Genomic DNA, 12,752 nt, shown 5'->3' with positions numbered 1-12,752 from the left:
TACACTTGGAATGCAATTTGTAAGAGCCCTGTCACTTAGGTTATGGAAGTAGTCTATAGCATGACTTCTACAGCAAGAGAAGGAGCAGGTTGCACTCAGGTCGATGGCTCCTACCAACCACAAGCAATTCTGTGGGAATTGCTTGTGTTTCACTTGCAAGTTATCCCTTTCCTGTTTACTTGGAGGAGCACTGAAAGCTTTTTAGAGATTCTTACATTTCTTTTGGCATTGGGCTATTAATATCTTTATAGATTTTTATCGTGGCCTCTTTTTCTAAAGATAGATGCTTGGGTTGCTGAAGAGCAGTTCAGTAAAAGATACCATAGTGGTTTGTCTAAGGAAGGATCTCCAAACATAATGTTCTTGGGTTTATAAGTGTCCTTTTTGCCCTTCCATAAAAGCTCCATCCCAAAAGCTCCAATCTGAAATCACTGAGATTTGTGTCCTCTGTAAAATAAGCTATTTTCAGGGTAAATATTTGGACTTAGGCATTTATTTATAGTATTTAGATGATAGGAAGATCGCCCTTTGCAATCAGGAAAAATAAAGCCTTCTCAAGAAAACATCTCCATCTCTCTTCTCTGACTCACACATGGAAAGATGGAGATTTAAGACTCCCAGATTGTAGGCATGGAACAGAGGTTGGGTAAAAAATCTCTTTCTTTTACTGGCCTGTAAAATTGGAACTAGAATGAAGGCTGGAATCTGATTTTGAATTGCAAAGTTGATCCTCCAAGTATTGAAGTCAGAATAATGCTGGCAGTAAAGGTCACTCAATCTTTTAATTATCTTAGAACATTTTTAATGAGAGTTGATGAACTGAGGTTCTAAAGCATAAAAAATCCCCATCTTTCAGATTTAGAAATAGGCAGGTTTTACAGTTGAAGGAAAAACATTTGTAAACAGGGTTTCATTCTCTGCAGAATTCATTTTGAATCATCATTTTAAATGTATTGTTTCCAGAACTTTTTTGGTTTAAAACCTGTGGACGCCACCAAGAAATGCTGTTGTAGATGTCCTTCTGAAGGACAGAGGGACAGTGAGTTGTGCAAGCCCCATGTCCCTGAATATACACTGAGTGTCCCTTTTGTATAAGTGCTTTCTCATTGTTTCTATTCATAGTCTCCATTAAAACAATGCTTGTCTCTATGAAAGCTGCAGTATTAAAAGACAGTCTCTTAACTGGGCCCATTTTACTTACATCTATCTGTCTAAGGTTGTTTATTCATCTAAGAGAGGATGGTGCTTGTAATGCTAGTAACAGAAAAGGACTGAGATTTATTGCAGAGCCTTCCCAATGCCTCGCAAGTGTTTGCTGATGGATGAGCTCGACTCAGATGTCCCAGCTCGTAATTCACAAGTCACAACATAATTCAGCAAAGAAATGGCTTTTCTCAGCATACAGCCCTCTTGCAGTGATGTGACACCAAGTTATTTCAGATGTTGACGATCACTACAATAAGTAAAGATCAGTGATGCTGGTTAAGCTCTAGCTTCCACCTTTGTTTAGAACAGATTGGCTGCAGTGATTTGGCATCACACAATAGCAACCTCCAGTGTGTAGCTGCTGCTCAACAGGACATCTTTGTGGAGGCAAAATGGGATGAATATTTACATGTTGCCATTTCTTACGTGTTTTGCAGAAAAGTCATTCTTTCTAAATGCATCAGAACCTGCCAACCATTTGGTTTTGCTTCTCTTGAACTAAGTATTTCCTCTTTCCCATCAATTTCTTTTAAGAAGCTCCCTCAATCCATATGCCAGCTCAGGCATTGCTCACTGTTAGCATCCTGGACCAGGTGAGGTGCCAGTTACATGTACAGTGCCCAGCCTACTTGTGGGCTTGGCAGGGCTGTTGAACACGGTGAGTTAATGTTAAAACACAGGGAGATGGAGGTTTTCCTGCACTTTTTTTTTGGATTATGGGTTTGCTGGTTGTACCTATGATTAGGATAGTGCTTGTTAAAGAAGCTGGGTGTTGGGGTCTGGAGGGATGATGTGAACAACCATAGGTACTTCAACAAGGGCTTTAAACCTAATAACTGCTGCTGTTAAGCATGTTCACTGTACCTTCCATGTCAGCCAAGACATCACCTAACAGTTGGAAAAACTAAGCAGGAGGTAGTGGTTTGAACCATGATGGGAACAGCCCTTTCCTAGAAATCTACAACCTACCACAAAGGGAGTGAGTCAGTAGTTACATGGTGAATGCCAATGTATTGTGTTGGCCTCTGGCACAGGCCTTCAGCTGCCTCTAACAAGCAAAGGTGCCCTAAATGTGGTGCCATCCTCTTCCTCCATGGGCAGGGTGTTCATGAGCAAATTTGGTCCAAAACCATGGGTTGGGCAGGTTCAGAAGAGGCAAATCTCTTCACTAACTCTGTACTCATCAAGGCAGTTGTTGCCATTAGCTTGTTCATAGAATGATTTGGGTCGGGAAGGACCTTAATGATAATCTAGTTCCATTGAGTCAGATCACACAGACCTTTGCTTTATACCGTCATTTTGATTCCTGATGACGAAATTTGTTATTTATGGCACAAAAAGAGTTTATTTTCCTATAACATGGTCTCTGCATCACCACAGAGCACACAGCAGTCTCGGGAAAATCTTTTCTATCAGTGTTGTTAGTCAAGATTTGATGATACTTTAAACAGCAGGAGATCAGACTTCCAAATTTGCAGCAGAGGCTATTTTGGGATGGGATTGGTATAATCCTGCTTGGTAATGGTGCTTCCATGTGCCAAACAGGGAGCACAAGGTACAGGTTGATCTCGCCAGCAAAGGTCGAATCCTGCTCGCACTCACCAAATACGGGTTTGAATAATAAATGGCTTTCCTTCCTGGGGTGAAGACACTGAGATTTTCAGTCTTGGCATCAGTTGGACTGCAAGAAATGGATTGCTTTGTTTTTAATGCTTTGTAACGGGAACAACTTAGAGTGGTTACCTGACCTGCACTGATAAAGCAAGAGATCTCAAAGGACACAAGTGGAGCTGCTCTTTTGGGCCAGGCTGCCATCTGCAGGCCACTGCTGTCCGTGCTGGAGCGGTGTGGAGCAGGCTTTGGGGCTTGCTTTCCTTCTCCAGAAGTTCTTCTTAAAATACGACTGTGAAAACGTTAAATTGTTGTTGTTAAAATAGATATTAAAAGCAACTCGTTACAAAGTGCTTTTTCTGGGTAAATATCACATAATAAGTCCAGTTTGTCTCCATCTGACCCTATGAACAGTCACCTCAGATCTGGAAACAAACCCCAAGGATAGCAGAGATATATAAGCCGTCTTAGATTTCTCTAGAGGTTAAGAATATGCTTTTCTTTTATCAACTGTCGTTCAAATCTGTAAGTAAATATTTCTGTCCCCTTTAGAAAGGGGACATTCCATCTGACAGCTGAACTCTGTCCATCATTCTCAGTCCATTATTCTTTATGGTGGTGGTCTTAGATGAACTGTAATATTCAGCTCCTATTGAATGTTAGAAGTTGTGTTGACAATGGGATATGAGTATATGACTACTAAGTGCTGAAGGCTTTCCGAGCATCCCAAAGATTGTGGGGTTTATAGTCCCCAGGTGGATAGAGGACGCAACAAAGCTGTTTGGCTTCTAATACAGCCAGCCTTGGCTGCTGGTGCTTCACAGAGGCCATCCCTACCTGCCCCAATTAAAAGAAATGCAACACACTCAGTACAGTTCAGCAGATTTTGGTCAGTAGTAGCTAATGTAGAGACTCATGGTTCCACTGTTGTATGTATCACTGACTGTTGTATTTCAGTAGCTTAAATATATCTATTGCTATCTTCTTATTGCCCAGGTATTTGAGAACTAAATGATCTGTGCTTTTGTTAGCTGTTATTTTGTACCTATTGATAAGAAATCTTTATGGAGTGGTTCATTTGGGAGAGAACTTACTGCAGGTAAATGACTGGTCAATTTACAATTTCAAAGGTATAACAAATTAAACGTTTGGTGTGTAGCACATAACCTTAAAATCCCTTTTTGTCTTTGTTTTAGGTCTTCCTGAACAATACTACAGCCTCACGTGGTTCCTTAGCCCCATCCTGGGCTTGATCTTCACTCCGCTTATAGGTTCAGCCAGTGACCGCTGCACACTGAGCTGGGGCCGCCGGCGGCCTTTCATTCTTGCTCTCTGCATTGGTGTCCTCTTTGGAGTTTCACTTTTCCTCAATGGTTCTGTTATAGGTAAATAATGAGGAAATCACCTGCATGTAACTCCTGCTAACACACCTGCTGTCAGATTTTGATGTAGGAAGTTAAGATAACAATACGCAGTCAGTTTAACTTGTGTTTAGTGTTAAAATCATTAGAAATCACTGCATCTGAGCTATGCACCTTGTGTGGTTTTATCCTTACTCTAATGTTAGGGTGCTGTGCTGAGGGTTGTGCAGTCGTGGCTGTAACTAGTAATATAGTGTGTTAATACAATGGTTGCCAGCACAATGTTTGCAGTGGCGGAGACGAATTTGGTCGATCTTTGACATGGGAAAATTGTAGCAACCTGTTCACAGGGAAATGTTTCCTGTTGTGATCCATTTTCCCTTTAATGCATATCTGGCAACACATCCTGTTTCCAGCATTATTTCAGAAATTATCTTTTCACTTTTTCTGGTGCTTTTCTTAGAGCTGGTATTGAAAGAGTCCAGAGCACAGTTAATATTTGTTTATCAAAAAACCATGTGGGAAAATCATTTTTCCTGAGCCCCCATCAAAGCTGGTAAAAATAGTTTCCCTTGAACGTAGTTTACTACAGACCTTAATCTCCAGTATCTTTGTAAATTTAGGGTAGGAGGGGTGACAGCAAGTACATTTGGGGAACTGTTTACATCACGGTTGGACTGATGCAAATGAAAGGAACTTAGCACCTAGTAATATCCTCTTGGCTCTCTCTTTTCGGGAGTTAGATGCAGCTCCATTGTCACAGAGTTTTACTAAGCGGAGGGAAATGAGTGCAACATTACCTTGGCTCAGCATGTTTGCTTTCTAAAGCCAGAGCTTGGATGCCATATAATGGGGTTTAGTTCTCTGCAATGGACAAACTGTTCAGATGAATGACATTTAACTTATTCTGGTTTGATTTCCCCAAGTAATAGATGTTAATTATTTGAATTGCTCTCATATGGTATCAGTTGTATTGTGGTGATATGTGTCCAAGACTTACTCCTCCTCCTCCAGATGTATGCAAGATGTTAGAGTGTGTTATGGCATTTTGATTGATAGGAAGCTCTTATTTCCACACAGTAGTTTAGGTCAGTAGTCATTCATGCTGGCAAGCAAACCTCGTACACAGTTTATGGGCTTATTTTGAAGTATCTCACCTTGTAACAAGGTTACAAAAATACTGATTTCTGTCTGCTTTTTGGTTGCACAGTAATCCAGTCTGTGCATGGCTTACCAGAAACCCTGTGCTTTCCAGGTACTCCAGTGGTACTCCTGTGCCATGAAACTTCTTTTAAACACAGGGGCTGTTGCAATGCACTGTAAAAGTGAGCTGAGTGCTTCGTGCATCCATCCTGGAACTGGTTGTGGTAGATTCTGAAGGAAAAACCTGTTCTGAAAAGCACTTTAAACACTGCTGTGCCTCTCCCAAGGGAGCCTGGAGTGAACTGAACTGAAGTGATAGCTGTTCTGTGTTCTTCTTTAGATCTCTTCCGTACTAGAAGATCAAGGTTTGCCACTAGCATTCAGCATCATAGAATCACAGAATGGTTTGGGTTGGAAGGGACCTTAAAGATCATCCAGTTCCAACCCCCTGCCATGGGCAGGGACACCTCCTTTAGACCAGCATTTACATCAGCATAAGACAGCACTTGATGTCAGTGTAAGACAGCACCTGAACTACTATTTAGAGCAGAGGTACAATACGATAAAGCAATAAAGGAGTTTTGCTAATCCTAATAATAGTACAACCATGTCCCAGGAGTACACCAGTGGATAGATCTTATTCAGCCCTTGTTCTCTCCACTGTATGCACTGTTCAGGTTTCCAGCAAATCTAAAGTACTGACACCATTGCTTTTCCTTTGTAATATTCAACTGAGTGTGGAACAGGTATGAACTTCTTCAGCATTCAGAAGCCTTGGTATAAATGAGGATTGAATATGAAGGAATCAGCTCTTGAGATTTAGCTCAGCCACTTCATCTCTTTCCACAGTCATTTTCATCAGTTACACTAATGATTTTATCAGTGTAGCATGTGTAACTTCTAAATCTCCCTGATCCAAGTAATTCACGCTCTTGTCAGTGGTTTATTTCATGACAAATTCCCCAGCTATACAATAATGCTGCCTTTCTACTCAGCAGACAAAAAGCATTTCATCCCCTGCTATGAACAGAAGCCAACTGATACTTTGTGCAGTGCAAAACCCCTTCATATTGCTTCAGCTTATAAAAGTGATCTGGAAAATATGAATAAGCAAAAAGAGGGGTGAAGGGGTTAAAATACGTTTATCCTGGTGTACTGCGACCACTGCTTACTGGGCACCGTGGCAACAAGGCTGTCAATAGCCAATGCTCTGAAAGGTTTAAGAGATACTTTTAAAACAACATACTGCAAAACATATTTCTTACATATTACAAATGTAAGAATATGATCTTTGTTCCACACCTTCCATGAAGCTGTGCCAAAGAGTTGGAATTGCCCTTTTACTCTGTAAAGGAATGTGTCCAGTGAGCATGTTGGCCACCTTTCTCTTAAGGAGTTAAGCTTGCTCTTAGTACTTTTCCCTTTTGGGACATGCTCAGATCCCTCTTCTGTTTCTCCTTAGGTCTGGCTATTGGTGATGTCCCGGATAAACAGCCCATTGGAATAGTTCTCACAGTGCTTGGTGTTGTGGTGTTGGACTTCTGCGCCGATGCAACAGAAGGGCCAATTCGGGCCTACTTGTTGGATGTGGTGGACAGTGAAGAACAAGACATGGCCCTTAACATCCATGCGTTTTCAGCTGGTATGGAGTTCGTTGATGTGGTTTTTGCAGCTGTCAAGTCTTACTGATGATCCAGTGTGACTGAATCGATTGTTTTGTCTTCCACAGGTCTTGGAGGAGCAATTGGTTATATGTTAGGAGGGCTGGACTGGACACAGACCTTCTTGGGTGATATTTTTAAGTCTCAAGAGCAAGTCCTTTTCTTCTTCGCAGCCATTATTTTCTCTGTCTCTGTTGCTCTCCACCTTTTTAGCATTGAAGAAGAGCAATATAACCCTCAGCAGGACAGGATTGATGAAGAAGGAGACACCCTTTCCAGTGTCAAACTCAGCGGTAGTCTTGCCCCTGTGAACCGTCTGAATGTAATAAGTGAGGAAGAGCCGTATGGAACCTCCATGTTCCACGATGAGGTTCAGTCAGAGCATGACCTCAGTATGGAGTTCCTCGAGGTGAACATTGTGAGAAGCAAGAGTGACTCGGTTCTACACATGCCCGATGCTACATTGGAAATTGAATCAGAGCTGCTTTTTCTGCATGACATTGAACCCTCCATTTTTCAGGATGGTTCCTACCCAAACACTCCCCACAACACAAGCCAAGAGACCATGAAGTCCAAACTCAACCACCTCTCTGCTTTCCTCAGGGACAATGAGAAAGAGGAGGACATGTTGCTTGATAATTGCCTAAACGAAGATAAAGTCCCAAACATCAATGGCTCCCTACCAAAAGAGTTCCTCAACGGCCACGCTAGGATAGGCATGAAGCAGTCCAGCACTTCGAACTCCATGCGGCGGCGGCGGCACATGTTCTACCGTCAGCCATCCTACACCTTCTCCTACTATGGCAAGATAGGCTCCCACCGCTATCGCTTCCGTCGCGCCAACGCCATCGTGTTGATCAAGTCCTCACGCAGCATGAACGATATCTACGACATGCAGAGGTGGCAGCGACAGAGGTGCAGACACAGGAATCAGAGCGGCACGACGAATTCAAGTGGAGACACAGAGAGTGAGGAGGGGGAGACCGAAACCACTGTCAGGCTCTTGTGGTTGTCCACGCTAAAGATGCCAAAGGAGCTGCTGAGACTGTGCGTCTGTCACCTCTTAACTTGGTTTTCCATCATTGCTGAAGCTGTGTTCTATACGGATTTCATGGGACAGGTCATCTTTCAGGGGGATCCAAAGGTAAGGGAACACTTAATCACTGGCAAAACTGCTTTTGGTTACTCATTTCTGAGATGTTCTCATCACAATGGGTTTGTGCTTGTGTTTGCTGCAGGCCCCTTCTAACTCAACTGAGTTACATGCCTACAATGCTGGAGTTCAGATGGGATGCTGGGGACTGGTCATTTATGCTGCTACTGCTGCTGTATGTTCAGGTAAGAGGCTGCACAATCAGACAGTGGAAATTTCCATTCACAAGGGAAAAAGTGTTTTGCTTCAGTTACCATCAGCCTCCTTTGGGATGAAGGATATTTTGGAAAATGCATGGTCATATGGGGGGGGCTTCTTTAAGAATCAGTATTTTAAAATCCCCCCCAAATGTAGAGGTGGAAATAGGAACAGATGGGTTAAGTGGCATAAAGCACAAAGTGCTACCAAAGGATGTTGGATGGCATTTAGCTAGTCATCAGGAAACTAAAATTATGGCTGTGAAAAGATTCAAGCATATGTGTGAGGGGTTTTGCAAAGCCCAGTTTAAAAATCCAAGTTATAAATACCTATTTTGGCAAGTCTTTCGTGCTCTCTAGTAACATAAACCAGCTACAGGCAGTTTGGGCTTGTAATACAGGCTCTGAACCTGAGAGCTTTGACACATTCTGCCTTTTGCAGCGCATATGCAGGCACATCCCCCACAGATCAGCATGGTTGGGACTGCCTCTGTGTTGAGACATGTCCAAGTTCATGTGGGCAGCTTATTTCTGAGCACAAACTGAAATGTGTGACTATAAACATCAGTTACCTGATTGCTTTGCTTAGGAGAAGTGTTTGCATTAGAAACAGAATCTGTGCTCAGGGTGTATTTGCACTGATAAAGTTCATAAACAGGCAAGGTGGACTGAGTGAACCATGATATGTTTGAATCTCAAAGCATTTTATTCTGGCTCAGACTTGAAGGCAAGTCTCTGAGCTCATTTATTCCCTAGTTTCTGAAAGAGCAAGACTTCTTTTTCCATGTGAGAGTTGAGCTATGCTGCTAAGACAGGCCAAATATGCAGTGAGCATCCAAGTCCTAAACAGCATATCTACCTGTCAATACACAATCAATACCATAGAACTTCTCTGAGTAAACTGATTTTTATGTTTCATTTTTCATCTCCACAGCCTTGTTGCAGAAATACTTGGACAACTACGACCTTAGTATAAAAGTGATCTACATCCTGGGCACGCTGGGTTTCTGTGTTGGCACTGCAGTGATGGCTATATTCCCCAATGTGTACGTCACCATGATAATGATCAGCACTATGGGAATAGTCTCCATGAGTATCTCCTACTGCCCCTATGCACTTCTCGGACAATACCATGATATTAAACAGGTACGTGGAATGTTTCCAAGGCTCTGTCCAACCTGGCCTGGAACACTGCCAGGGATGGAGCATTCACAACCTCCCTGGGCAACTTATTCCATTGCCTCAACACCCTAACAGGAAAGAATTTCCTCCTTATAGCCAATCTAAACTTCCCCTGTTTCAGTTTTAACCCGTTACCCCTTGTCCTATCACTACAGTCCCTAATGAAGAGTCCCTCTCCAGCATTCCTGTAGCCCCCTTCAGACACTGGAAGCTGCTCTGAGGTCTCCATGCAGCTTCTCTTCTCCAGGCTGAACAGCCCCAGTGTTCTCAGCCTGTCTCCATACGGGAGGTGCTCCAGCTCCTGATCATCCTCGTGACCTCCTTTGGACTTGCTCCAACAGCTCCATGTCCTTCTTATGTGCTTCAGGAGGGTCTCACAAGAGCAGAGTAGAGGGGGTAGCATCGCCTTCAACCAAACGAGAGCTGCTACTTAAATCAGGTGCTGTTAGCATCAAGTTGGCTCAGTGGGGTCATGATTGCTGAACCCTGTGCTGAGGTATAACAAGATTTGGGTGCATATGATAGATGAAGAGAGGTTAAATAGCTGCTGGAGTATGTATTATATACCTAGATGTTACTGCTGTTTCTGATGTGTTATGTTAGCATCACTCAGGTTTTTCACAGTCTTAGATACTGAGGTGAATCCGGAAGTGCAGCTATAAGTTTGGGGAGGTGGAAGACACACTGATTCTGCTGGAAACAAGAACACATTATTTTCCCCTCTTTAGCACTGTTCTATTTGGATTAGAGATTCCGGGAGAAGCAGTTGTTTTAACATGTTTCTGTGTTTTGATGGGGATTCCTTTTTACAATCATAAAAACAATTTATACCAACACTTTAATGTAAATTCTTTTTACAAAGCCTAATCTTGAAGCCAGTTCATGCTAGTTGTGCCCCAGTAAATATCTGCCTCTTGGTGCGAGATGAGGAGGCCAATGCTAAGTACATCAGGAGGCTGTTGCTCTGGGTGTTGCAGAAGGGTGGCACAAAGATGACCACTTGAGGAGGATTGTAGTGTGTAGGTGCTTGGTTTAATCTCATCCACTGTATTCCCTCCTAAACACGTTTCTTGTCTCCTTCCAGTACATCCACCACAGCCCCGGGAACTCCAAGCGCGGCTTCGGCATAGACTGCGCCATTCTGTCCTGTCAGGTTTACATCTCCCAGATCCTCGTGGCCTCCGCGCTCGGTGGCGTGGTGGACGCGGTCGGCACCGTCAGGGTCATTCCCGTGGTGGCTTCGGTGGGATCCTTCCTGGGCTTTTTGACAGCCACCTTCTTGGTGATTTACCCTGAAGTCAATGAGGAGCCAAAGGAAGAGCAGAAGGGACTTGATCCTCCAAAGCCAACCGAGGCCAACGGCACGAGCACCGCGAAGCCGCCCGTGCTGAAGCTCACACGCAAAGGAGGGCCTGCGGCAGGGCTGGAGGGCGAGTCAGCCGTGTGAGGCCACCGCTGCTCCTTCACCACATTCCAGGGAGTTGCAGGTGCAGGACTTGGGGTCGGGTTTTTCTTTTCCAGGAGAACAGATTCGGATCTTCACTACTTGTAGCTGAAAACGAAAAGGCAGTTTTGTGCAAACGTGTAAATGAAATCCTGTAGTCCTTCATCTAGGTTTGAAGCCGTAGCCGTGGCGCCGATTGCTTTCTCTCCAGCTTAGAAACGTCATCTCTGAACACTTTTTTATTAAGGATACATTTAGATTTCGAGTAAGTTTTATTAACCTGCATGAGACTCACAGTGTATACAGTTAGCTGTTAGAAAAAATGAAGTTTTCAGCTGTTTTTAACTGAAAATGGAAGCTCTCTCAACTTAGTCTCTTGCTACCTTTCCTTGTCTGACCATTTCAGGTTTCACTCGTGTAACAGCTCAATCAAAACGCTTTGACATCTCGATCCATTTCTTTCCATGAGCATGATAGTATCGGTCTGACAGCGACAGTTGTTTAATATTCATTTTGGACTTCATGGGGTTTATTAGTGCAATGACAAAGAATGGGTTTCTTTGCTGTTATTTTCAAGCAAAACAAAAGCAATTACTGCAGTTTCTAAGAAACTGCTGTGAATCCTTTAGTCACGCTGTTAACAACAGCTCCCAGGTCTGCTGCTTGTCAAGAGAGGGTGATGCTGAGTGCTTGAGGTCAGCTGTAGACGGAAGGAGCCGCAATGGGGAGAGGTGATCAGCACTCACAGGTTCTTACCACAAGTGCTGCATATTATGAATGTCATTGGAATATGCTGTGACAATGTTTAGCTGGGGTGGGTTGTGCGCTGGTGAACTTGGCATTTAAACCTGATCATCTCTGGAGGAAGCTGCCACAGAGAAAGGGCATCTCTGGGGTCAGTTTCATGGGAGAGGGCATGTGGATTCTCTTTCATAGGGAAAGGAAGTCATTGCTTGATTGCACTTTGATCCTTTAACCTCCTGGCTGGGAGCTCAGCAGCCAAGGTAAAGGCACGGTGTCAGTACAAGGTAAACCCAAGGCCTACCTCCGTCACGTTATGGCATAGTCTGGGTGTATCGATCTTTATAAGAAAGAGCTTTTAGGCCTTAAAATTCAAGCCATGTGTTGCTGTTCCCATCCCTGTGTTGGAGGAATCATAGGCTCCTCAGAGCTGCTGTCCCAGTGTCATCAGTGCAACCTCCATGTCCTCTTCCTTGATTCAGGACATGGCTGCAGTGCAAAGACCTTTGTTCTGTGAAGAGCTTGAAAGAGTTGTGCAAATCTGGTTCAAAATAGCTCTTGGATCCCCAGCAGCGTGCCCCAGTCCATGGGCAGCCACAGCTCAGTGATCCAGCAGCCATCTAAAGCAACTTCAGAAACCAAACTTCTGTTTGTTGTCTTCTTATTATCTTACTCATTCCCACATGGTCCCATCGGCTGCACTTAATCCATGTGCTAAACAGACAGATCACAGCTCGTGGTAAGGTTTCTGCTGCCTCCAACTTCTCGTACTGCACTGCTTCAAAATGCATGTGTAGGTGATGCTGCAGTAGAGTCATCCAATGGAAGAATATCTGTTTCACACAGAAAAACAGATTACTTGAATTGTCAGTGGATTGAAGAGCCGTGTGGTTGAAGTTAGAGCTCAGCCTTGGCCAACATCATTGACATGGGTGCCTGGTAGCATCCATGGCTTTCTTAGCTGAAGGCTTTAGTGCTGATGTCCTGTTCTGTCACAGGGGACAGTGTTGGCTTTAGGCTGGTGCAGTCACCCAGCACTGAAGTACACATAAT

General features: G+C 43.6%; 1 protein-coding gene across 3 annotated transcripts in view; it reads left to right on the top strand.

Annotated features, from left to right (window-relative positions):
• SLC45A4 (solute carrier family 45 member 4) overlaps positions 1 to 11,398 on the top strand; it is an 85,166-nt gene extending 73,768 nt beyond the window's left edge. For all 3 annotated transcript variants that reach the window (XM_061374208.1, XM_061374207.1, XM_061374206.1), the window contains exons 3-8: positions 4,014 to 4,202; positions 6,784 to 6,963; positions 7,051 to 8,126; positions 8,221 to 8,320; positions 9,267 to 9,478; positions 10,599 to 11,398. In XM_061374208.1, the coding sequence (XP_061230192.1) occupies positions 4,014 to 4,202; positions 6,784 to 6,963; positions 7,051 to 8,126; positions 8,221 to 8,320; positions 9,267 to 9,478; positions 10,599 to 10,961 (2,120 nt within the window). In that variant the 3' untranslated portion in view covers positions 10,962 to 11,398. The remainder of the gene's footprint in view (positions 1 to 4,013; positions 4,203 to 6,783; positions 6,964 to 7,050; positions 8,127 to 8,220; positions 8,321 to 9,266; positions 9,479 to 10,598) is intronic.
• The last annotated feature ends 1,354 nt before the right edge of the window (positions 11,399 to 12,752 follow it).

The sequence above is a fragment of the Neopsephotus bourkii genome, unplaced genomic scaffold, assembly GCF_033783945.1.
Source record: "Neopsephotus bourkii isolate Nb327-2 ecotype Australia unplaced genomic scaffold, CSIRO-AGI_Nbou_v1 NB_1637, whole genome shotgun sequence".
Classification (NCBI taxonomy): domain Eukaryota; kingdom Metazoa; phylum Chordata; class Aves; order Psittaciformes; family Psittacidae; genus Neopsephotus; species Neopsephotus bourkii.
The sequence above is the reverse complement of the archived record's forward strand: the minus strand, read 5'-3'. Positions and strand labels throughout refer to the sequence as shown.